This window comes from Ahaetulla prasina, chromosome 1 (assembly GCF_028640845.1).
Source record: "Ahaetulla prasina isolate Xishuangbanna chromosome 1, ASM2864084v1, whole genome shotgun sequence".
Classification (NCBI taxonomy): Eukaryota; Metazoa; Chordata; class Lepidosauria; order Squamata; family Colubridae; genus Ahaetulla; species Ahaetulla prasina.
Window position 1 is genome coordinate 360014072 of NC_080539.1, and position 24016 is coordinate 360038087.

General features: G+C 41.0%; 1 protein-coding gene across 3 annotated transcripts; it reads right to left on the bottom strand.

Moving 5' to 3' along the window:
• Positions 1-1027: 1027 nt before the first annotated feature.
• Positions 1028-21927, bottom strand: ISYNA1 (inositol-3-phosphate synthase 1). 3 transcript variants are annotated; one of them, XM_058163278.1, is made up of 11 exons: positions 21889-21927; positions 20588-20708; positions 18051-18212; positions 16380-16509; positions 15973-16166; positions 8009-8158; positions 6689-6904; positions 4225-4389; positions 3956-4069; positions 3472-3686; positions 1028-2421 (listed from the first exon to the last, which is right to left on the bottom strand). In XM_058163278.1, exons 2-11 carry the CDS (start codon positions 20699-20701, stop codon positions 2208-2210), a joined length of 1674 nt encoding a protein of 557 aa, XP_058019261.1. In that variant the 5' UTR covers positions 20702-20708; positions 21889-21927; the 3' UTR covers positions 1028-2207. The 3 variants fall into 3 exon arrangements, with proteins under 3 accessions (XP_058019261.1, XP_058019260.1, XP_058019262.1); XM_058163277.1 differs by having other exon boundaries at positions 20588-20762; positions 21889-21906; XM_058163279.1 differs by lacking the exon at positions 21889-21927 and adding an exon at positions 21802-21813.
• Positions 21928-24016: the final 2089 nt, after the last annotated feature.

A 24016-nucleotide genomic window follows, 5' to 3' on the forward strand; every position in this document is an offset into this window, starting at 1 on the left:
CTTCCCACAAGCCTACGGTTTCAGCAGCTGAATTTAGGTAGGCACAAAGAAACAATCTATAAATGTAAGAGCAATTTCTAGCTGATCGCATCCTTTCTTCCCAGCTCTCCTTGGATGCAGCTTGCAGTCCTATCTTTACAGCGTAACTGGAATATGATACTGACTCACTCTCCCACCCACCACCATCATTTCAGAAACTTAAGAACTCATGTCAGTGCTGTTTCTGTTGCCACCCTTAGGAGAAACATTCCATAATACAATGCAAAAAGGCAGAATCTGGTTTTTTCCCCCCAACAACTTATATAAAAACGGGCTCTTGTTATCCTATTCTTTCCTCCCTAGGAGTTTTAGGAAGGCGGCAGGGAGGGCTCTTCTGATCATGTTCTTATTTCTGCCTGGTCACTCTGTAACTTCCAAAACCATGTTTACACCTAGCACTTCCATACCTCTGGGATGTGTGTGATCTTTTAATAGCAAATGATTTATATGTAAAGATTTGAGGATTTGGATTGTATATTCCCATTTGGTATAAAACTTCCTCCTCAACTTAACCTGGATCTGTGGCTGGGGAATAAATGTCCTCAGTCGGTATCTTATCAAATTCACGTCTCACAAGTCAAAATTGTTTGGGGGGATATTTCCGCATCTCAGAATTTTGTAATATAGCCTCTTCCCCCCCCACACACACCCCTGAACTGCAAGGAAAAGCAACTACAAAAATGTATGTAAGGAAAAATGATACGCAAAAAGCTAGGGCAAAATTTTATATCCAAAATGTCATAGCTACGAGTGATGTGGAAACAGAAGCAAATTAATTTGTGGCTGGAAAAAATGAGGAATCAAATTCATATTCATAACATCTTAACACTTTTGAAGTGTTGGGGTTTCACAGCTTTTGTGCGATTGTGAAAAGTATATTGGGGAGAAGAGAAATGTTTGACTCTGCTCCTTTTTTTCTGGGTTTGGGGTCAGCTTCTGCACAAATTCCAAAAAGGGGAAAGAAGGCAACTCCCAGAGTCCTCAGCCAGCAAAGCTGGCTGAGGAACTCTGGGAGTTGAAGTCCAAAAGTCTTAAAGGGACCAAGTTTGGACACCCCTGAATTAAAGCATCAGCTTGGGCTTTTTTTTTTTCATTGTTATTCTGTGTAAATAAAATACCATTTTTGGAGGAAGTCATTGAATTTTTAAGGTTTCCAATGAGAAAACTTGCATCAATAAATGTAATTTGGATTTTTTTAAGAAAAAATGTCTACAAGTGGTTTGTTTTTTCCCCCCATTCAGCAAGCAGAAAAACTATTATCTTCCCTCAGGGGACAAACCCTTATACTGCTAAGATAAAATCCAAGATTCAACTAAGCCAACATCTGGTGGCCAGATGCCAGCAGCAAGCCTCCTACAGGAAAAATCACATGTTTTTCTTGTTTGAATCCTAGCAACTCATTTTCAGTTGGAGTACAGAGGCATTGGTAGGGCAGAGCAAGAATGAATTGAGTGCAATCTCTTTCTGCTACAGCAAACATCCAGCCAGATCCCCATGGATTGTCAAGAAACCCTTCCTTCCTGTTCTAATCATCAAAGGCACACTATTTCTTAATACTGAAGCTGTATTTAGCCATCCTAAGATCAGCTTGATTCAATCAAGATTCCATTTTTAAAAAAAAAAAAATGTGCCAGCAAGTTGCTGTCAAGTCCTAGCAACAACATAAACCTTCACCAGATGGGTTTTTTCTAGTGGTCATTTACAGGATGCATTACTTGGGTTTTCTATAGATTGTACAAACCACAGAGGTGTGCATGCCAGAAGGTGTTGAGGTAGCCTTCTTAGCTGACAATGAAAGGTTGGAGGTTGACATCACAAAGCAAGCAGGCCCTCTCATCTTTCAATTTTATTCCAACGTCACCATTTAAAAAAAGGATAGTCAAATAAATCTAAATTTCTGAGCTAGGTGAAAGATACAACTATAGTTACATCTTAATTTCAAACATTCAAGCGTTCAAGTTAAATTTCATTCGTAACAGGTAAGGACACAGTAAAAGAAGGTATGTTGCCTGTCACGAACATACAGCTTTGTCACTACTACATAAAAATATAAGTAACCAATACAAAAAAAGGAATGTAGGGAGGAAGGGAGTGTCAGACAGTCCAAGTTGTAAATCTGGTCTGGTTACCATACAGTGTTGACTAGTAATGGAGCAGGCTGTGGGCTTCTAATTTTGCAGGCTAGTTACGTGGCTATGGGCGCTGCAGACTGGGAGGCCATTGCTTTCAGTGGGATCCACAAAACCATTCATGTGGGCCTTCTTAGGAGTGGCTACCCAAGCTGGGGGCACAGGGGAATGGCCATGCTTTGCATAGCTCCACAATCTCTGGGTCTTGTATTCCAGCTGCATGTGGTTTTGAGGTGGAAGCCCCACGCAGGCCCTGTGGAAGAAAGGAAAAAAGCTAGCAGGTTAACATACCTTCCTTGCAAGCAATCATCCACCCCTCCCCCAAACACACACACACCAACACACACACACGTTTTAAATCTTCAGTCACAAGGAGACGGGCTGATAGCATACAGGAAAGAAGGGGGGGGGGATTTCTCCTGATAAAACTCAAGGGAGGACCATGAATTAAAACTGTTGGCTGGGAAATCTATGGCTGAGGAGTAACCCAGACTTTAAGGAACTCTGCCATAAAACGGCTTTCTGGCTTTACAGAAATTGGATAAGTTCACAAAAATAGGTGTAACAGCAACTAGTAACCATGACAACGAAACACAAATCTGTGTGGAGGGAGCTACCTCCAAGTATCAGGTCCTTGGGGAAAACAGGAGGGCTGTTGTCTGTCTATTACAAACACGTGGGAACAGGAGAGCTACGTTTTAAGTTAAAGTTAATGGCTTTAGGGGCTAATGGAGGGCCTGAAAAGAGAGAAACCACAGACCTACAAAGAAGGAATGTGCAAGGTTACCATGGTGACTCGAACACAGTTCTCAGCAGGCCCAGTCAAACAAATTCAGGAGTTGCTATGGCTACCTTCACAACTCTTTGCGGGAGATAGGGGATTCAGAATTGTGAATAAAAAATAAAAGAAAATACTCCTCTTGGTAACAGGGCAGTTGGGACTGAACCTACATAACAGTCCTGAAGCAGCTTCCACACTCTTGAGCTGGGGTCTCCAACCTTGGTCCCTTTAAGACTTGTGGACTTCAACTCCCAGAGTCCCTCAGCCAGCAAAGGGACCAAGGTTGGAGACCCCTGCTCTTGAGAGTTTAATTAAGCTTCAACTAGCTTAAAATTAGTTGTTGTTTTTTTTAGCTGTACACCACCCAGAGTCGCTCTGAGAGTGAGATGGGTGGTACCTGAATTTGGTAAACGGAGTGGAGTAGTATGCAGAGCAAGTACCGATTTCCACTATGACACTCAATCCATATACGGCTGGCTGCTTGCTCAGGTCCAGGATGGTATCCAAGAAGGTTGTCGTTACCTGAATAGGTTCTCGATGGCCGCCCGTTGACGGAAGAGTGCGTTGACCACTGGAGCTCCTTTAGGAACAAGGGGGGCCTTGCAGAGGAAGCTCAAGAGGGACAAGACGCTGTGAAGGGGCTCCGGCTTGGCATCTCCTATGCCCACCTGGATCCGTTGGCAGAGTTCAGCCAGAATGATCAAGTCCAAAATTATGGGAGCAGCCAGTAAGGAATCCTGCAGAACGTATCAGAAATGCAAAACTCTGAAAGTTGTTCCAAAGTAATCATTCCTTCACCCCCAGGTGTAGGAATGTGCACCAATTTCCTACATTGGGAATTGGCAGTTAAACCCTGCCTGTGAGCTAAGGAAGAAATGGAATAGCTCCTTCTACAGGTTCCTCCCCTCCAATCTCTTGAACAGGGTTGCCGGAAAAATAATCCGTAATCTCCTCTCCAGTGTAGAACAAGTTTGCCTCATGTGGAATCCTAGAGCTTTGTACCCACCTCACACATATTGTGAATGACGATGGTGTTGGTCCCCCCTAAAGCGATCTCCGACGTATATTCATCTAGTGCCCGCTTGCTGTCACCGACATAGGGCACGTACTTGATCACCACCTGTCCGGGGAGTGTGCAGTGGTGTCTATGAGCAAGCAACAAGTAAATAATCCCTTGCAGCCAAAAGAGATGAACACCCCGATACTGCACACCACACATCCTAACTAGGTTGGCCCACGATTGTGCCCCAAACCATCCCACTACCTCCCACTCACGCAGTGATCCGGCTGTTCCCCTGGTCCATATAGGACAGGGTTCGACTTCACCATGTCATCCACCACGTTGCTCTTGGAAATTTCCTTGGCGCGGAACTGAGCTGGTGCGGACAAGTTCCTTCCATCGTTGTTGCCCAGGTGGTTATAGCTAACAATGGAGACTGGCTGTAAGGAAGGAAAGAGCAAGTTGCTGAAAATGCAAGGTTTCTAGTCCTTAGTATGAGCTTTGGTGGGGTGGGCGAATGAGAGGAAAGAGTGCTACTCCAACCCTACGCATATTGCAAAGCAATGACTGCTTACTCTCATGCTTACTCAGCTTCCTTTGGGAGATTAGATCCTTTTGTTCATCTTTGGAGGAATGGCATTTGCATTCCCTTTGAGATCAAGTTACAGAGCCTTCTTACTTTTGCACAGAGATTTTAATGAAAGGGATACCTGAGGCCAGAGATCCCCCATGTTCATTTTTAGACTTTTGTTAATCTTTCTCCAGCTTTTCTACTATTCCTGAATTTCACTTACTAAAAGGGAAAGGTTTCTATCTCAGATGGAAGGTCATCTGCCTTGAAACAACCCTTTCCAGATGTGTTGGCCTATCACACCCATCACCCCAAATTGAGCCAAAGGGCAATATAACTGCAGAGGATGGGAATGATAATCCAATGCCTCAGGAAGATAACAACAGCACTTATATACCGCTTTATAGTGCTTTACAGCCCGCTCTAAGCTGTTTACAGAGTCAGCCTATTGCCCCAAACAATCTGGGTCCTCATTTTACCCACCTCGAAAGGATGGACGGCTGAGTCAACCTTGGGCCAGTAAGAATTGAACTGCTGGCAGTTGGCAGAATTAGCCTGCAATTCTTCATTCTTACCACTGCGCCACCACAGATGGAAAAAAACTGCCCATGGTCAACCAGAGATTCATAAGCCACCATACTCGGGATTTGTTCTATTTGAAATTGGCATAAATATAAGAACTTTCTGGAGGTCTTGAAGTTCACACACCTTTCAAACTACAAGTACAAAATATTACAGGAGCAGTGATCAGCATTTTGAAGAATATATTCATCTAATGTTCATGGAATTTCCTATTTTTTTACCCAGAGCCTGTGGATTGTTGCTTGGTTTGCAATATAAAAATGTGTAAAGTTGTTCTGTCCTCCCTCGCCTCCGTCCAAATGATGGCTTAATTAGCCATCACTATCAGCTCTGGCAGCAAAATAGCCAGCGTCTGCCAAGAGCCTCCGTTATCTTCCACAACGCTGGTGCGTCACCTAGAAACAAACTTCAGCTCTTAATCAGTGGATTTGCTTGTTACAAAGAGACACAGCAGCTCTGGCTGCCTTTTATATCCTGTGGGGTGTGGCTCCATGACTTAGCACTTCCTAGGCCTGCCCCACCCTTGCTTCTGTTGTTCCCGCCTCTCCTGCCTACGAAACCAAGCCTGATTGCCATCAGCTGGGTCTGCAGGCGTGGCCTGGTGGGGGAAGAGTCAGGGGACGGAGGCCTCGTTATCTTCCACCTGGCCTGCTTCTGGCTCCTGGAGCAAGCCGGTGCTCCCGAGGTAAGTCCTGACGGCCCTTCCCCCTCACTGTCCAAGTCACTTTCTGGCAGCAGGCCCGGTTCGGGGGGCGCAGACACAACAAAAGTGTTTCCAGTAGAGATCATACAGGTAAGGTAGTCTTTGACTTATGACTGCAAGTGAGATCGGAAATCTAGTTGTAAGTGGCTACAGTCACAAGCTGAGGCATCTACATGACTGGAAGTGTTTTTCCAACATTTTTCCACAGGTTCTTAAGACAATGCAGTAATCGTTAAACGAACATGGCAGTCATTGAGCAAATCCATTCCAATGGCGGCTTTTGCTTGAAACATTGCAGCCACATGACTGCAGAATGCCATGACCAGTCAAAAGTGTCCAGTTGCCAAGTTCCTGACATGCAACTAGGGGGGATCAGGAGTGAAATGCTACTGGTTCGCCCGAACTGGTAGTAAAAAAATGCTTTAAAAAGTAAAAAAAAAAAAAGCAGGAAAGCGTGCATTTGGTGTGGACTATGCATGTGCGCACAGCATGCATCTGGTGTGCATTGCATGCACAGCATGCATCCAGCATGCACGCATGTAACGTGCACCTGCCACACACCGCACATGCGCGGGCAACGAACTGGTGATGACCGGTGGAGGATTTCACCACTGGGGGGATGCATCTATTTATGACAGCTGGGTGTTATAAAGGCCATAAAAGTACCTGTCCCATAGCTGCCTTTATTGTAGGCCGAGAATTACCTGTACTAAAGTTACAGCAAAGGTGGAAAAATGTATGCTGCCCCCCCTATGTTTGTAAACTACTGCTCCCAGCGTCCCTCACCATAAGCTAGGATGTCTGGGGTTATTGGAAGCTGGAATTCTACCACCCATGGGCGGCCAGGAAGTCCAAGGGCATGCCCCATCCCACTGTCACTCACCTTAATGCCAGAGCTGATAAGGAAGTCCACCAGAACTGACTTGAGCTTTGTCTGGCCAGATTTGAAATCGTCTCCGGCTATAAAGACTCCCTGCTGAACAGCAAGTTCAATAACTCCTGGCACAAAAGTGTTTTGTGGGGAGCCATTGATGTAGGTACAACCTTCCAGGATACTTGCCACAGCGAAGAGTGTAGAAGGAGAAACCTCCAGGCCAGCCTGGGAAAAAACATCAAGAGGTCAACAGTTGGTCAGGAGGCTGAAAGATAGACCTCCTCTTCTGCCCTTCAGCTCACAGAGACCCACATCTTCAATGAACTATTGAACTTTGCAGACCTTGGGAATGTCTATAAATTAGAGAAAACACAGAATAGGGGAATGGAGGAAGGAGAACTGAGATACAATCTGGATTGCAGAATTGCTGGTTCACACATTGTACTAAGCCAAGATACCAGCTAGAACTGGCTGGGTTCATTCATAAGGTCAACCATTAACTACAGTGGCTGGGTTCACTTATCTCACTTAAACCAAAAAGACAAATATGTTCATATACCTAAGGAAAGTGGTTAATACAATTCTTTTTGATGAAATGCAAAACTTGTAATATAATTGCAAATTTTCAGGTTGTCTCGGGATATTGGAAATTGTAATACCTGTATATTTGGGGAAAAAACTGGATTGGACAAGGCCGCACAAGGTAATCACAGTTAATTAAAGCTGAATATTTCTCTCCCTCAGCCTTTGCTACCAATGTGTCCTTTTAAAATTTAGGCTACTGCATTTTCTTTCTGGAAAGTCTTTATCTTAATTATGGTGCCGCAGCTAAACATTAAAGTAGGTGATATCTGGGAAGTACTTACACCACAATTATAACTTGATTTTTCAAAGCATTAACCTTCCTAGCATAGCCAAGAAGCTGAGAAAACATATAAAAAATATACTTTCATTAAAAGCCTGGCTCATATGTCATATGTGGTGAGGTGGGATGGGAGAGGAGAGGGCTAACAAACAAGAATTAGAAGTTTTAAACTGGTTTAGATCTGTAACACTTAGGTGCCTATCTCAATTTAACATCTCTAAAAACTAACATTCAAATTAAAGAAAAGGAATATACATTTAAAGCAGGGTGTCAAACTTGATCGTGTCACGTGACATATTGTGACGTATCATGACGTTTTTTGCCTTTGCGGAGCCAGGGTGGGTGTGGCCTGTATGTGACGCATCTTGCCCATGGGCCGCCAGTTTGACACCCCTGATTTAAAGGAACAAGAAGAGCCAATATTGGATGAAAGAAGCAAGGAAACAAATACATCCATATCTCACCTCAATTGCTTGGAGTAAATTGCTAGCTGTATCATTCACTCCAGGATGGATTTCACAGAAGCACTCGGTGTTGGCCGTCCAGAGGACAATCACCTTCTCCACCCCGCTGGAGTTCTTGAAGTCCTGGATATCGTGGCGAATCCGGGTTATCTTTGGAGGAAAAAATATATAAGCAAAATGTCAGATCTTTATTACAAACTATGAATGAGCAGTTGCATTGCTGCTTCTCACAAAGAACTCATTCCAAAACGTCATACCAGATTCCTAATCAAGACACCTAAGCCAGTCTTTACAAATATATCTTGGATGCATCACAAACAACTATTACTGTTTGTAAGCCACCTGGAGTCACTGAAAGGATGGCAATATAAATTCTCTAAGTAAATAAATAAACTACCCATAAATTTGGTTCCAATAAGCAGGATCTGATTGTGAGAAATTGCCAGTTCAAATGATCCAACAGCCTTTAATAAACCGCTTTCTTTTCCCATCTGAAATAATAAGGTAACATCCAAGCTGAATAAGATAATATGCGCTATATACTGCCCACTTGAGAAAAGCCCTGGATAAAAGTTAATAAATTGGGATTTAACTAATCTAGGCAATTTAGATTACAGTATTACTGCAACATTTGCATCTTCAATTTTTTTTTATTTCCGTTCATGCCTAACAATGCCAGCAATTTCCAAGCAAGTTAATTTCCAGCAGCAGCTGATGGGAAAGGCCTCTTACTGAAATGGGACCACAGAGATTGTCTGCAAATCGTTGGGAGAGAATATTAGGCTAGATGGCCTAAGGCAGCTTCCTAGTTTAATGGGGGGAAGAATTAGACAGCTATGTTGTACTCCTAGAGCATATTAGTGAAGAGGGGTAGATATGCCAAGTTTAATCTCCAAAAGCTTTGGATAAAAGTATCTTTAAGGTGAAAAATGACCCCTCAGTTCTAGATCTGCTTTGCAGGCTCATTGAAAACGTGCATAACTAGGAGAGCCATTTTGGTGTAGGAGTTAAGGCCTAAGGCTAAAAACTGGGAGTTTCTGAGTTCTAGTCCTGCTTTAGGCACAAAGCCAGCTGGGTGGCCCTGGGCCAGTCACTCTCTCTCAGCTCTAGAAAGGATGCAGTGGCTAACTACTTCCAAAAAACCTTGCCAAGAAAATGGCAGGAATTAATCCAGGCATTTGCCATGAGTCAGAAACTGACCTGAAGGCACCCCTTCACCCCACAAAAATCATCTCTTATGTAGGCTGAGAAGTCACTTTGCAGTGGTCGCGAATCTGGGACATGTATGTCAAAGGTGACATGCCAGCATTCACCAACACAACAACTATTCACGAAAGCACACCCATTCTCAAAAGATTTTCAGAGGTTACAGAGGCTGCACAAGAATGGAGTGTGCTCGGGCTTCCGGTGGTTTCGTTTTCCCCGAGGAGGACGCCTGGAATGGCGTTCCGAACTGAGATTCTGTAAAAGCTGGTGAAACAGCGGGAGAACGGCTGTTAGCCAGCTTTAAAGCTTTTCTCTGGGTGAAAGAGAATAGCGAAGAGTGGCTGGATAGCAGAAGATTGCCCCAGGGGCTCTGCTTTCTTATGCAGAGTCTCGGAGGGCTGCCTGCATAACCCAGCCCCACTCCAGACTCGGCTCGATCCTGTTAATTAAGCAGGACAAGAGGAAAACGCCCACCTCTGCTCAATTGATTCCGTTTTGAATAACTTAAAGCAGACGGGGCAAATACAAGTGATCGATTACTGGGGAAGCAAGAAGAGAGCTGACTTCTACTCCTTTTTAAAAGGGGAAAACTTTTTCTCACTTGAACTTAGTGAAGGAAGAAATGGCGTCTGAGAGGAAGTGGATTGGAGGCTGCTTGTGAGAGAAAGTGAAGTTCGTCTTTGTGGATTTTAGCTGAATAGAAGCTTTCCAGAGGAGGCAAGGTGAAAGTTTTTATTTTACAACTTTAATTGGAGACTTTTTGAGACTTTGAGATTTTATAATTCTAATTAGAGACTTTACTTAAATTAAAATGGCTTCTAAGCCACCAAAAGTTCCATGACGAGAAGGGGGTCTGAAACTAATTTAGAAGATATATTAAAGGAACAGAATAGAGTTTCTGAAGAGCGATTTAAAGAAATTATGAATAATATTCATGGTGTGAAGGATCAACTTAGGGAAGAAATTAAAGAGACTAATAAAAAAATTAGAGAAGATTTATTGATGGTTTTTCAAGGTTTGGCAAAAAATTTGGAAGTAATGGAGGATAAAGTGGAAGTAATTAGTCAAGCAAATCAGTATTTGGATAATAAAGTTGGAGAGCTTCAAAATAAAGTGGATAAAATGAGGATCATGTGGTGGTATTGCAATATAGAGCGTTGGAGAAGGCTTTGAGAATTAGGGTCTTCAAGACCGAAGGAAGAAGATCTTAAAAAGTTATATCAGAAGCCTTAGCTGAAATGTTAGGCATGGACCCTCGAGAAGTTGATTTTCAAATTGATAAGGCATATAGGGTTAATTCTTGGGTAGCGAGGCAGAAAAAGCTCCCAAGAGATATTGTAATTTATTTTTTAACTTCTACAATAAGAAATCAGATTTTGCAAGCTACATACCAAAAGAAATTGCAAATAGCAGAACAGGAGGTGTTGGTTTTGAAAGAGATCCCTGCTAAAATGTTAAAGGATAGAAGGGATTTTAGGTTTTTTACACAAGAGCTTAAGAAGCATCAGATTCAATATAGATGGGAGGTTCCAATTGGTTTAACAGTATTTTTTCAAGGCAGGAGATATCGAATTGATACTGAATTGAAAGCAAAAGATTTTCTTTTTAATGTATTGAAAGTGGATGTAGAAACAGTGGATAAAAGTCTTCAAGAGAAACAGAGTGGGGAAGCTGAAACTGCACCTGTGATATCAGTACCTCAAGAACAATCTCAAGAACAAAGAGTGACAAGGGGAGCTATTAGGCGTAAGGAGATGGAGGAACGACTTCAAAGACAGGAACGGATTCTACTACTGAAGCTGTGGGAGGAGCCAAGTCAAGAGTGAGGGTCTTCAGCTAATTGCTCAGAAGCTTCAAGAGGCCAGAGATGGCAAATAAATTTTGACATGGAATGTTAATGGTTTAAATTCAGCACAGAAAAGAAGAAAAATATTCCATTATTTGAAACAATTTAAAATGATGTGATATGTTTGCAAGAGACACATATAAAATTATCAGATCAGAAATATTTGATTAATTCAAATTAGGTAAACATTTTGTTTCTTCTGCTCCGAATAAGAAAAATGGTATAGTTATATATTTGAAGAAAAATATATCAAGTAAATTAATTGAAACGGACATTCAAGGAAGATATATTGCTATTGAATTGATTTTAGAAGGAAAAGACACTTGTGATTGGCATATATGCACCTAATCAACAACAAGAAAAATTTTATAAACTGTTACATGAAAAATTGACTTTTGGGACTATAAAACATTTATTATATTAGGGATTGGAATGGTGTAATGGACACTAGAAGAGATAAAAGAACTCTTTCTAAGAAAATTCCTATGCATGCAAAATTGCCTAAATCTTTTTTTGATTTGATGGAAGATTTTGAGTTGAAAGATATATGGAGAAGGCAGAATTTTGATGATAGAGATTATACTTATTTTTCGGATAGGCATCAATCCTTTTCACGTATTGATTTTATATTAATTACCAATGACTTGCTTTCTAGGGTTAGGAAAACAAAGATATTTCCAAGGTGTTTAACTGATCATAGTCCGGTATGGATGGAGTTGCAATATGAAGGTGGAAGAAGATCATGGAGAATAAATGAAAATTTGTTTAGATATGAGGATAATGTAAATCAATGTAAAAAACAAATGAAAGAATTTTTTGATTATAATTTGGGAAAGGGAACTTCGATAGAAATGGTGTGGGACGCGAGCAAGGCCTTTATGAGAGAAAATTTGATATATATTAATAGTAGACAGAGGAGAAAACTACAAAACAGCGTAGGGATTTAGAAGAGGAAATTCAGAGGAAACAACAATTATTGGTATATAATCCACATGATTTAAAAACTACTGAAGCGATAAAGATATTACAGAGTCAATTTAATATGTTAATGGCAGATCAGGTGGCAACCAATATACAATATGCTAAACATAATACTTTTTGTAATGCCAATAAATCAGGAAGTGGTTGGCTTATATGTTAAGGAAAAGACAGAAAGCACGTACTATTGAAGGAATTGAATACAAGGGTAAAGTGCGATTTCAACAGGATAAAATTAAAAAAGCTTTCTTGGAATATTATACAAATTTATATGCCAGAGATACAATATTGAATATGGATATTGATAAATATTTGAAAGAATATAAGGTTAAAGGTTTAACTAATGAACAAAGGGAAGAGTTGAATCGGCCTATAACTTCTGAGGAAATTATTTTGGTAATAAAGCAATTAAAAATAGGGAAATCCCCAGGCACAGATGGACTTACAGCAATATATTATAAAAAGTTACAGGATGAGATAGTTGGTCCACTTATGGAGTTATTTAATCAGATATTGATGGGAGGAGGAGTACCACCATCATGGAGGACTACTTTTATTTCATTGATACCAAAAGAGGATCAGGATTGTACTAAGCCTGGGAATTATAGACCGATTTCACTCTTGAATAATGATTATAAGATTTTTGCAAAAATAATGGCAAATAGGTTAATGGAAATTGTACAACAAAGGATTCACACTGACCAGTCTGGTTTTATAAAAGGGAGACAAATGAGGAATAATGTTAGGCAGATAGTGAATTTATTGGAATATTTGGAAAAGAACAATCAGATTCCGGCAGCGTTTATATTCTTGGATGCAGAGAAAGCTTTTGATCGTTTGCATTGGGAATTTTTATTTAAATTAACAGACAAAATGCAATTTGGAAATGGTTTTACACGAATACTTAGGGCAATTTATGGAGAGCAAACAGCTCAGATAATAATTAATGGTAGTTTGACAGATAGTTTTAAAATTGCGAAAGGAACAAGGCAGGGGTGTCCTTTATCACCTTTATTGTTTATTTTATCTTTGGAACCTTTATTGGATAAGATAAGAGAGTTAAGGGAGATAGAGGGTATTAGAATTAGAAGATATGAATATAAAGTTAGAGCATTTGCAGATGATTTGGTTGTTATGTTGACTCAGCCTATAAATTCGAGTGTATATTTGTTGGAAGTAATTAATCAATATGGAAGGGTCTCAGGGTTTAAAGTGAATCAAAATAAAACAAAAGTGTTAACCAAAAATATGATTAAGAACCAGAAAGAAAAACTAGAGGAAATAACAGGATTTGAAATTGTAAAAAAGGTTAAATATTTAGGAGTCTTTCTTACTTCATCAAATGGAAATTGTATAAGAATAATTATGATGTGTTATGGAAAAAATTCAGAAGGAAATGAATACTTGGAAAAATTACAATTATCTTTGTTAGGAGAATAGCAGCTATAAAATGAATGTTTTGCCTAAATTCTTGTTCTTGTTTCAGATGATACCAATAATTAAGAAAGATAAAATTTGGATGAATGGCAGATTGGAATTAATAAATTTATATGGGAAGGAAAAAGCGAGAGTCAAAATGAAAATAATGCAAGATACACGGAAAGAGGAGGATTAAAATGCCTAATTTAAAACTGTATTATGAAGCAGTTGTTCTTTCGGTAATAAGTGATTGGTTTAATTTGACGGAGGAAAGGATTTTGAATATAGAAGGTTATGATTTATTATATGGTTGGCATGCATATTTATTGTATGATAAGAAAGTAGATAAAGCTTTTAAGAATCATGTGTTGAGAATTTCTCTTCATGTGTCTGGAAAAATATTATTATAAGTTAAATTATAAAATTCCTATATGGGTATGTCCTCGCACGCAGTAGAGAATATAAATATAGAACAGGAACAAGAAATGATTACTTATAAAGATCTTTTATACAATGAGAGGGAAATTTACAACTAAAATCTTTGGATACATTAAAAGAAGAAGGGAGGAATTATACTTGGTTTCAATATGGACAGTTAAAGGCTAGATGGAAAGAAGATCAGAAAATTGGTATCATTCAAAATGAAGAAAATCTGGTTAAACAAATTAGAAATCAAACTCAGGGGCATATAAAGAGATTGTATACTGTGTTGATAGAAATAGATTCTGAAAGAGATTTAATAAAGGATTGTATGATAAAATGGGCACAGAATATTCAAGAACCAATAATGTTGGAAACATGGGAAAAATTTGTTAGAAATGTTAAATTTACGCAAGCGCAGAATTTAAGGGAAAAATTTTTATAAGATGTTTTATAGATGGCATTTAGATCCTAAGAAATTATCATGTATGTATCCAGATATGCAAGCGAAATGTTGGAGATGTAATTGTGATGATGCTACATATTTTCATGTATGGTGGACTTGTAAGAAAATTAAGTCTTTCTGGATAAGAATCTGGTGGATTATGCAGAATGTTCTGAAGAAGAAGATAAAGTTCTACCGCAATTTTTCCTTTTGGGAATAACAACGGACTGTACAGTGATTGAGACTAAGTTGATTTTGAACTTAATAACAGCAGCACGACTGTTGATTGGACAATATTGGAAGAAAAAAGAATTACCCACAATAGAAGAATGGATATTGAAAGTTTCCAATTTGGCTGAGATGGCTAAAATCTCAGCCTTCTTGAAAGACAGTACTCAAGAAAAATATTTAAATGAATGGAAGAACTGGATTGATTATATTCAAAATAGATATCAGATTAAGAAATTTCGGATTGCTTTTGAATGAAGGATGTTATTTTGATTTTAATGGAAGAAGTCAGGTTATGTGAGAGAGAAAGATTATAATTGTGTTAGATTTTAAAAATTTAATGTATGACTGTTTTGTTTAAGGAACTATACCTTGTGTTTGCTCCGGGAAGTCCGGGGGGGGGGGGGGAGGGGGGTTTAGGAGGGAGGGGGGGAGGGGGAAAAATTTAATTGTTGTAAAACTTTTTTAATAAAAAAAAAAAAAAAAGAATGGAGTGTGCTCTTGTGCGTCTCTAAAGTCTTTAAAATTCATGTGAGAATGGAGCATATTTTCACACGGTTTTCAGAGACTGCGGAAAAGCATTATCCAAAGCCACATCAAGGACGGAGGGCCTCATGTGACCTGGAGCTGCCTCAGGTAGGCCTCAGGGGCCTGTCAACAAAAGAAAACTGCCTGAAGGTAAATGGTGCATGGGCAATCCTGGGGAGCTCTGGGCCAGAGCGGGGCAACTGCACTGTTCTCCAAGCCTTGTGCGCCTTGAGGAATGGTGCAAGGCGACTTTTTAAAGGAGGGAGTGGAAGGTGTGACGCCAGCAAAGTCCATCAAGGCATTTTTTTGTATTTGGAACTCTGGGAGTTGAAGTCCACAAGTCTTAAAAGAGCCAAGTTTGCAGACCCCTGACCTAGACAAAGCAGGGAAATCCAAATTCCATCCCTATGCCAGACATGGGAGCCAGGAGGGTGACTTTGGCCTAGTCACTCTCTTAACCCTGGAAAAATGCTCCCAAGAAAACTGCCTGGACCTGTCCATCTCATTGCCAAGAATTGAGGCTCAATAGGAAGCGCCTGTAGGCTGGACAGAAATGCAAAAGCTGAACCACAAATACCTCCCCCAAAGCCTTGAAGGAAGTGCCCCAAGCACACTTCCCAAAATTGATATTCAAAATAATCAAATGGTATTTTTACTGCAGAAATATTCTAACTATTTAATTCAATTTGAACTTTAAGCCAGTTTTGACTGATGTCGTTTGTAAGCCTAGCCCTACCTATTTAAAGAGTGGCAGACAAAAAAAATGGATCTCACCTTAAAAAAAGAAATAGGTTAGAGGGTTCCTTTTAAAACAGACTTGTGTTAACTGCTGCACGAATGAATATTGAGCTAAATGGATCACGGACTCTGAGTAACTTTATGCCTTCTACTCACCTGCTCAGCTCTGCTTCCGGTCAGAACATTGTCAGCTCTTTCTCCCTGATTGGCAGCAATGAACTCCGGGATGTAGATGGAAGGCCGAGGTTTCAGGCCTACCATGTAAGGCCGCAGCTGTTCTTGAAGGGGCCAATCCAAGACCTCAGCCCTGCGCATGGCATCGGCCAAATTCATAGAGGAAATATCCCAGCCTGGCAGGATGGAATTCAAAATGTATTGGCTGCCCATCATGCCACAGGGTAACTTTGGGCATTAACTGTTAGGCCCATATTTTAATATGACTACTTTCCTTTTTTCTCTCTCTCTCTCTCTGACTGTTCTCCCCATTAAAGTATGCAACTTTAAAAAGAAGGCAAGCAGATCCCCTTCCCTTGACATTTTTTCCCCTCCAAACCAACACTTACCATCAAAAACGATGTCATTAGGATGTACCATGGGGAGCATATCACGGAAAGGAATATAGACATCTCCAGAGGGACCAGTCCCAAGACATACTGTGGATGCTTGTAAGAGAGAGCCATAGTAGTTGGCATGCTGAGGGGTAGAAGGGGGGAGACCAGACATCAGTATTGGCAAAGAGGGTGAAGCATTCAACTAAACCACCCAGTGATCTTATCCAGCATGGACCATTTGCTTTTTATATTAAATTTGAGAAGGCTAGAATTGGAAGGGGCTGCCACCGACTCCAGACTGCTCCTGAGAGCCAGAATCCAAATTAAAGCATCCTAGATAAGGCTTTGATTTGGTCTTCTAACCAAATATGCTCCATTTGAACATATGTAGGGAAGAGGACTGTCTGGATAATTGTCCCCTCTGCTGAATGAGTGTTATTCTGAAGAACTTTTAGGAAGTTTTAATGTTAGGGAAAGGAGAAGCGGGGTCCTTTTCATCTGCACTTCAGAAGATTTCAGTGCAGAGGATGAGATTCGCCTAAAATTGCTTGAAACACTTGCCTGACTCATTCAGGACAGATGAGGAGCACAATCTTTGCACAGCAGACAATTTTGTCCAGCATCATCATCAGGCCCATCAGGTTACACACCGTTTGGGGTTGTCTTCAAATCAGCATTGAGTCCTGGCGATTGCCTGGACTAGTCCTTCTTGGCAAGGCTTTTTAGAATTGATTTGCCATTGCCTCCCTTCCTTGGGCTGAGAGAGGATGACCTGTCCAAAGTGACCCACCTGACTTTGTGCCTAAGGGGGGGCTAGAACTCACAGTCTCCCAGTTTCTAGCCTGGTACTTTCTTAGATCAAACTGGCTCTTATACATCATTTAGAGACATTTAGAAAAAATGTTAATGGGAAAATATCTGGTTCCCATAAGCTTACTAAGATTTCACTTTATACACGAGCATCATACCTTATTATTTTCTCCTGCCTAAATTATCATCTTTCAAGTCCTTCAAGTCATGTTCAGTTCAAATTTAAGAGATGGTCTTTATATCTCCCCCTCCCCCATAAAATTAAGGTTCCTCCACTGTCCAGGCAAGGATTTACTCAGAACCTATGAATACTAGATAAATGAATGATTAATATGTAACATGTTTATATTTTTACCTTATAAGTTGCCCTATTAGCTTCCCACCTTTCCTGCTATTCATAAAATATAGAAACATTCCTTTATATACAGTTGTTAAGCACATAACATTCTAATATACAAAATTCTGCCTTCCTTCCTGAAAAGGAGGAATGTTACATATCTAAATAAAGGAAGATCAATATATTTATTCATTCTGATATTCAGGAAAGTTAGAAGAAAAGATGATCCCAAACTACTTGAACTCAAATTTTTGGAATATTAAAACTGTAAATATTTTCTTTTAAAAAAGTTATCACTAAAATGGAGCAAGTCACCCCGAATGCAAAGGTAGGTTATTTTGCCAAACCCATTAAATGACTTTTATGAAGCCTGGTAGAATATTATGTTTGGTCTGGAGAAGCCTCTCACTAGGAGAACGATCAAGCTAAATGTTCATTAGACTTTGGAGATTATAAACCAGTTTTCTTGCTCACAATTTAAGTCCCTCTCAGAAAATACGACACGTATAACCGAGAATCTGAATAGGCTCACTTACCTTTTGACCCCTCTTGGTCATCCAGGAGAGACCCAGCCTATTGGCCAAAACAGCAGCAGTCACTGTTGTGCCATTGTTTCCCCCCCAGCCAACAAGCATCACACCCAGCTTGGGAACCCGCAGGCCTGTGCGGAAAATGAGCTTAGTAGAAGTTGGCTTCACCTGTGGAAACACCCCACCATAGAAACCTTGTGAGATCAGAACTCAGTGAGGATAGAAGGACTCAGCAAAATATGCTAACTCCAAAACAGAAAAACATTCTTATTTCCACGCCTACACCATTGGCCGTGATTGAGACCAGTGATTCTTAACCTTGGTAACATTAAAGTGTGTGCACTTCAGCTCCCAGAATTCCCTAACCAGCATGCTGGCTGAGGAATTCTGGGAACTGAAGTCCACAGACTTAAGGTTGCTCAAGTTGAGAAACACTAATTTAGGTGAATAATTAGAATAACAGCTCAAAATTCCAATGGCTCATAGATTACTTCATATTTAATCCTGGCAGTGGATTCCCTCTCACTCACTCAAATTCTCTTCTCCTTGCTAACAAAACTCCGACACTTGAGCAATGATTTTGAGACTGTGCAGAAGGTGCTTAATTCATCAGGCTAAGATGTCTGCTCCCATTTAGAAATGACCCTTGCAGATTTTATTGCAGGTTAACTGAGGCACCAATAGGAAGGCAGAACACATTCCCAGGTGACATTTGTTGCTGCTTTGCTAAGAACTTTAGGATTCTTAATCTACCTTCAAAATCCCTTCCTAAATTCTGTATTTGCTCCAAGAAGCACTCTTCTGTCCTCAGGGTCAGTATAAAATTCTACCTCCACCCATCCACCCAGATGGAATGCTTGCAAGTTGGTTTCTTTGACAAAATAGCGACCACCAGTCTCTCTATTTTATCCAAGAAACCAACTTACAAGCATTCCAGGAGTTTTATTTCCTAAGCAAGTGGAATGTCTGGAGGCTTTCTGACCTAGCTTACCATTTATAAACAGTGGGCAACATAAGAGGACTAAAGCCAGTAAGTGAAAGTAAACAGGCAAGGATGAAATTCAGGCCTCTTCTTTCATCTCTGCCCTTTATATTAGGGTCACCTCCTAGCCTCTTATTCTAATTTCTCAGCCAGATGTCTGGCCTTTACAGGGTTTTTTTTTTTTGTTTACATTTATACCCCGCCCTTCTCCGAAGACTCAGGGCGGCTTACAGTGTATAAGGCAATAGTCTCATTCTATTTGTATATTTTTTACAAAGTCAACTTATTGCCCCCCCAACAATCTGGGTCCTTATATGTAGCCATTTTCTTTCTGTTCCCCTTACCTTTGCTTTCCAGTTTTCAATACCTTTTTCCCGCTTTGCCTTCTCATTGGGCAATTTGAACCTGGGATCCTTGTAAACCTATAATCCCAGACTACTTTTAGTTTCTTCCCTACAACCTGGATCCTATATATTCCTAATACTTTGCTTCCATGGTTCTGGCAAACCCTGTCCACAAACCCCTAAAACTTTCGTTGCAAATTTTACTGACTCTACAAGGGACGCCCCACTTGAAAAAAATTGTTGTCTTCCTCTTCACCCATTGTTGAAGAACAGGTGGTATCTATGATTCCTTTGGGTCTTAATATAGGATAAGAGCCATTAAAACGCTTTAAAAGTACCTGGAGGGTTTTTCCCTGTTTAATTTTATAGCACTTTATTTATATTCAGACACCTAAGATAGGCAATCGACTGTTGCAATCTGAATTCTTATTCACAATTCCTATCAATTGGAATAGGGTCAATTACCAATCACCAATTTACTAAGACTGCATTACTATTCTTCTCATCTTCCCTATTACCTATTTCCTTTTCTACCTATAACTTTGTTGCTTGTATCTTTACGATTTATATTATTTAGTTTCCTAGTATGATTTATGTTGATTTATTTAGTATCCTATGACTATCACTAAGTGTTGTATCTTATGATTCATGGTATCTGTATTTATGACTATGATCATGATTTATCACTTATATCTTTTATGTACAGAGTTTATGCACCGAAAACAAATTCCTCGTGTATCCAATCACACTTGGCCAATAAAGAATTCTATTCTATTCTAATTCTTTTTTCCAGAATATTCTCTGCCATCTTCTTTCTCCTTTTCCAGCCACATTACCACTAGTTAACAGTTACCTGCTCCATCTTCATTAGCCCCTCATGTCTCATTGGTGATTTTCCCCCTAAAAATTCTTTCATGTTTCTGCAAAATGTGAAGTTCAGCAGAGTGTCAATATTTCCTTCTAACAACAGTGCTGGTTGGATATGTAACACCTCAGAGAATTTATTGTTACCATTCTCTTCCTTATCATCTAATGATTTAGCTATTAGTTTTCCCCCAGTGCCTTCCAGATGTGTTTCTCTCATAATCCCCCACCCAGCACTGGCAAAGCTGAATTAGCTTTGCTTTAACTGACGTTTAACTGTGTATTTTCCTATTTAAAGCACAAACTACTCTGACTTTTTTCAACGAAGAAAAGCCAGTTTGGCCCCATCTTACCTTGGTGACACCATTCTCCTGGCAGACTTGCACTGTGTCATAGGTGTACTTAGCCTCAATGAACTCCTGAGTGTACTTCACGTCTGGGCTGTCCACTAGAAATGATGTTGCCATGTTTGTGCTGGATCAGGAAGGATGGGAACAACCGCGTTAGCCAGAGTTTTAACTCTCTCCTCTAGTTAAAATTGGACACAGAGTTTGAGTTACTATTCTATTCAGCTGGAAAGGCAAGATGTCTCTAGATTCTAGAGGGCAAGCAGCTGCCACAGTTCTTTTGCTGAGAAGGGCTAAACAAGGAGCCTATCTCAGACTAGGCTGCTTAAGGCATTCCCAGCAACCTATACCAAAGTGGAGCAGTGGTTAGAGAGCAGTACTGCAGGCTACTTCTGCTGACTGCCTGCAATTTGACAGTTCAAATCTCACCAGCTCAAGGTAGACTCATCCTTCAGAGGTGGGTCAAATGAGGACCCAAATTGATGGGGGCAATAGGCTGACTCTGGAAACCGCTTACAGGGGGCTGTAAAGCAGGGGTCTCCAACCTTGGTCCCTTTAAGACTTGTGGACTTCAACTCCCAGACTCTGGGAGTCTTAAAGGGACCAAGGTTGGAGACCCCTGCTGTAAAGCACTGTGAAGCGGTATATAGATCTTAAGTGCTTTTGCTGTGACTATACAGAGATGCCACAAGCAACTCTTCTCTATGGGAATCCTAGGTTTGAAAAACCATAGTTTCTCAGGATATCCAGCCTATATATGGCAGGTGAGAGAAATCCCTTCTAAATCAATAAAATGGGAAATATTAATAATTAATTAATTAATTAATTAATAAAGTGGGAAAAGTTAAAGGGGGACAGGACAAGGGACACTTGGGGAGGGGGGAATCCCTAAGGGAGACATGCAGAACAGCAACGGGGGCTCTGCAAAGGATCCTCGCTTTCCTTGCCAAGCCGAGAACGGTGGGCCCGGCCCGGCTTCCTTCCCACAGTCACTAGACACCCACTCCGCCTTTCCCTTTTTTTTCTTTCTTTCTTTCAAGCGGGCAGGTAAAACGGCAAAGGCTGGAGGGAGACACCGGGGAAACGCTGCCCGCCCGCCCGCCCACCGTCCGTCCGTCCGTCCCGACCGAATCGGCTCCTTTTCGCTGTTGCCTCGGGCCATTGAAAGCCGGAGGACAAAAGGCTGAGCGGAAAAGGAGGCGCCGCCTCTGCTCCTCTACCTGAGAGCCAGGTGCCCATTCCTCCTTCCCCCCTCCCCCCCCAGCAAGCAGCGGCTCCAGCTGAGCTCAAGACCCGCCGCGACCCACCTTCAGCTTCAACGGTCGGTTAAGTCCTACTCGCCGTTCCAGCGCGCCGGGGGTTTAATCAAATCTGAGGACCCGCCCCCTCCGCCAAGGCTCCGCCTCTTCGAGGGGTAAGGAGGGGGGGGTGGAAACCCTGCATCTTTTTTTTTCCTGAGCACGCCCCTCTCGCCCGGCCCACGTGCGCCGGGCTTCTTTTGCGCTTTGGCTCGGTGGGAATCCTTGTTTCTGAAGGAAAGCCGGAGCAGAATTCGGGGGTATCTCTGAATAGGTCAAGCTCAGCTAAATCCTGCTCAGCAATGGGACGGGAGACCGCTAGAAAAACCTGGGTTGGGAATTTAGGCTGCCATGGTATAGTAGTGCAAGGGTATCCATCTTTGGCAACTTCAAGTCCCAGAATTGACTAGACTAGACTAGACTAGACACACACTTCAGAGGATAATTAGAACTGCAGAAAAAACAATGACTACCAACTGCCTTCCATTGAGGACCCTGCACGAGTCAAAAAGAGGGCTGTTAAAATATTTACAGATCCCTCACATCCTGGACATAAACTGTTTCAACTCCTACCGTCAAAACGACGCTACAGAGCATTGCAGATCAGAACAACTAGACACAAGAACAGTTTCTTCCCAAACGCCATCACTCTGCTAAACAAATAAGTCCCTCCACATTGTCAAACTATTTACTAAATCTGCACTACTATTAATCTTCTCATCGTTCCTATCACCCATCTCCTTCCACTTATGACTGTATGACTGTAACTTTGTTGTTTGTATTTATATTTGTTGCTTACAATTTATATTGATATTGTTTCCTGACTGCTTATTTGTAGCCTATGACTATCATTAAGTGTTGTATCATTAAGTGTTAAATTAGTACCCTATGACTATCATTAAGTGTTGTAAGTATTGTATCTTGATGAAGGTATCTTTTCTTTTATATACACTGAGAGCATATGCACCAAGACAAATTCCTTATAGAATAGAATAGAATTTTTTATTGGCCAAGTGTGATTGGACACACAAGGAATTTGTCTTGGTGCATATGCTCACAGTGTACATAAAAGAAAAGATACCTTCATCAAGGTACAACATTTACAACACAAATGATAGTCAATATATGAATATATATGCCCTTGTTACCTCTCGCCTGGACTACTGCAATGCTCTCTACATGGGGCTCCCCTTGAAGAGCACCCGGAGACTTCAGCTAGTTCAGAACGCGGCTGCGCGGGTTATCGAGGGAGCGTCTCGGAGCTCCCACATAACACCTATCCTGCGCAGACTGCACTGGCTACCTGTTGTTTTCCGGGTGCGCTTCAAGGTATTGGTGACCACCTTTAAAGCGCTCCATGGCTTAGGACCGGGCTATCTACGGGACCGCCTACTGCCGGCTTCTATCTCCCATCGTCTGCACGCTCCCACAGAGGGACTCCTCAGGGTGCCGTCAGCCAAACAGTGTCGACTGGCGGCCCCAGGGAGGGCCTTCTCTGTGGGAGCTCCACCCTGTGGAACGAACTTCCCTCGGACTTCGACAATTACCTGACCTTAGGACCTTTCGCCGCGAACTTAAAACTTATTTATTTCATATGGCTGGACTAGCCTGATTTTTATTTTTATTGGATGGGTTTTTAAAATTGTGTTATTTTATAGGGGAGTATGTTTTTTAACGTTTTGGGCATTTAAATTAGTTTTTTAAGGGTTGTTTTTAAATTATTGTGTGTATTTATATTTTATCTGCCTGTTCACCGCCCTGAGTCCTTCGGGAGAAGGGCGGTATACAAATTAAAATATTATTATTATTATTATTATTATTATTATTATAAATCATAAGGATTACCAGCAACAAAGTTACAGTCATACAGTCATAAGTGGAAAGAAATTGGTGATGGGAACGATGAGAAGATTAATAGTAGTGCAGATTTAGTAAATAGTTTGACAGTGTTGAGGGAATTATTTGTTTAGCAGAGTGATGGCCTTCAGATAAAAACTGTTCTTGTGTCTAGTTGTTCTGGTGTGCAGTGCTCTATAATGTTGTTTTGACGGTAGGAGTTGAAACAGTTTATGTCCAGGATGTGAGAGATCTGTAAATATTTTCACGGCCCTCTTCTTGATTCATGCAGTATACAGGT

Coding starts and splice junctions, on each gene's coding strand:
- ISYNA1 (XM_058163278.1), bottom strand. CDS start 20,701: ATGGCAACATCATTTCTAGTGGACAGCCCAGACGTGAAGTACACTCAG. Junction 4,390..6,688: donor TTATCAGCTCTGGCATTAAG/GTGAGTGACAGT, acceptor CCTTCCTTACAG/CCAGTCTCCATTGTTAGCTA. Junction 2,422..3,471: donor GCCATCGAGAACCTATTCAG/GTAACGACAACC, acceptor TTTCTTCCACAG/GGCCTGCGTGGGGCTTCCAC.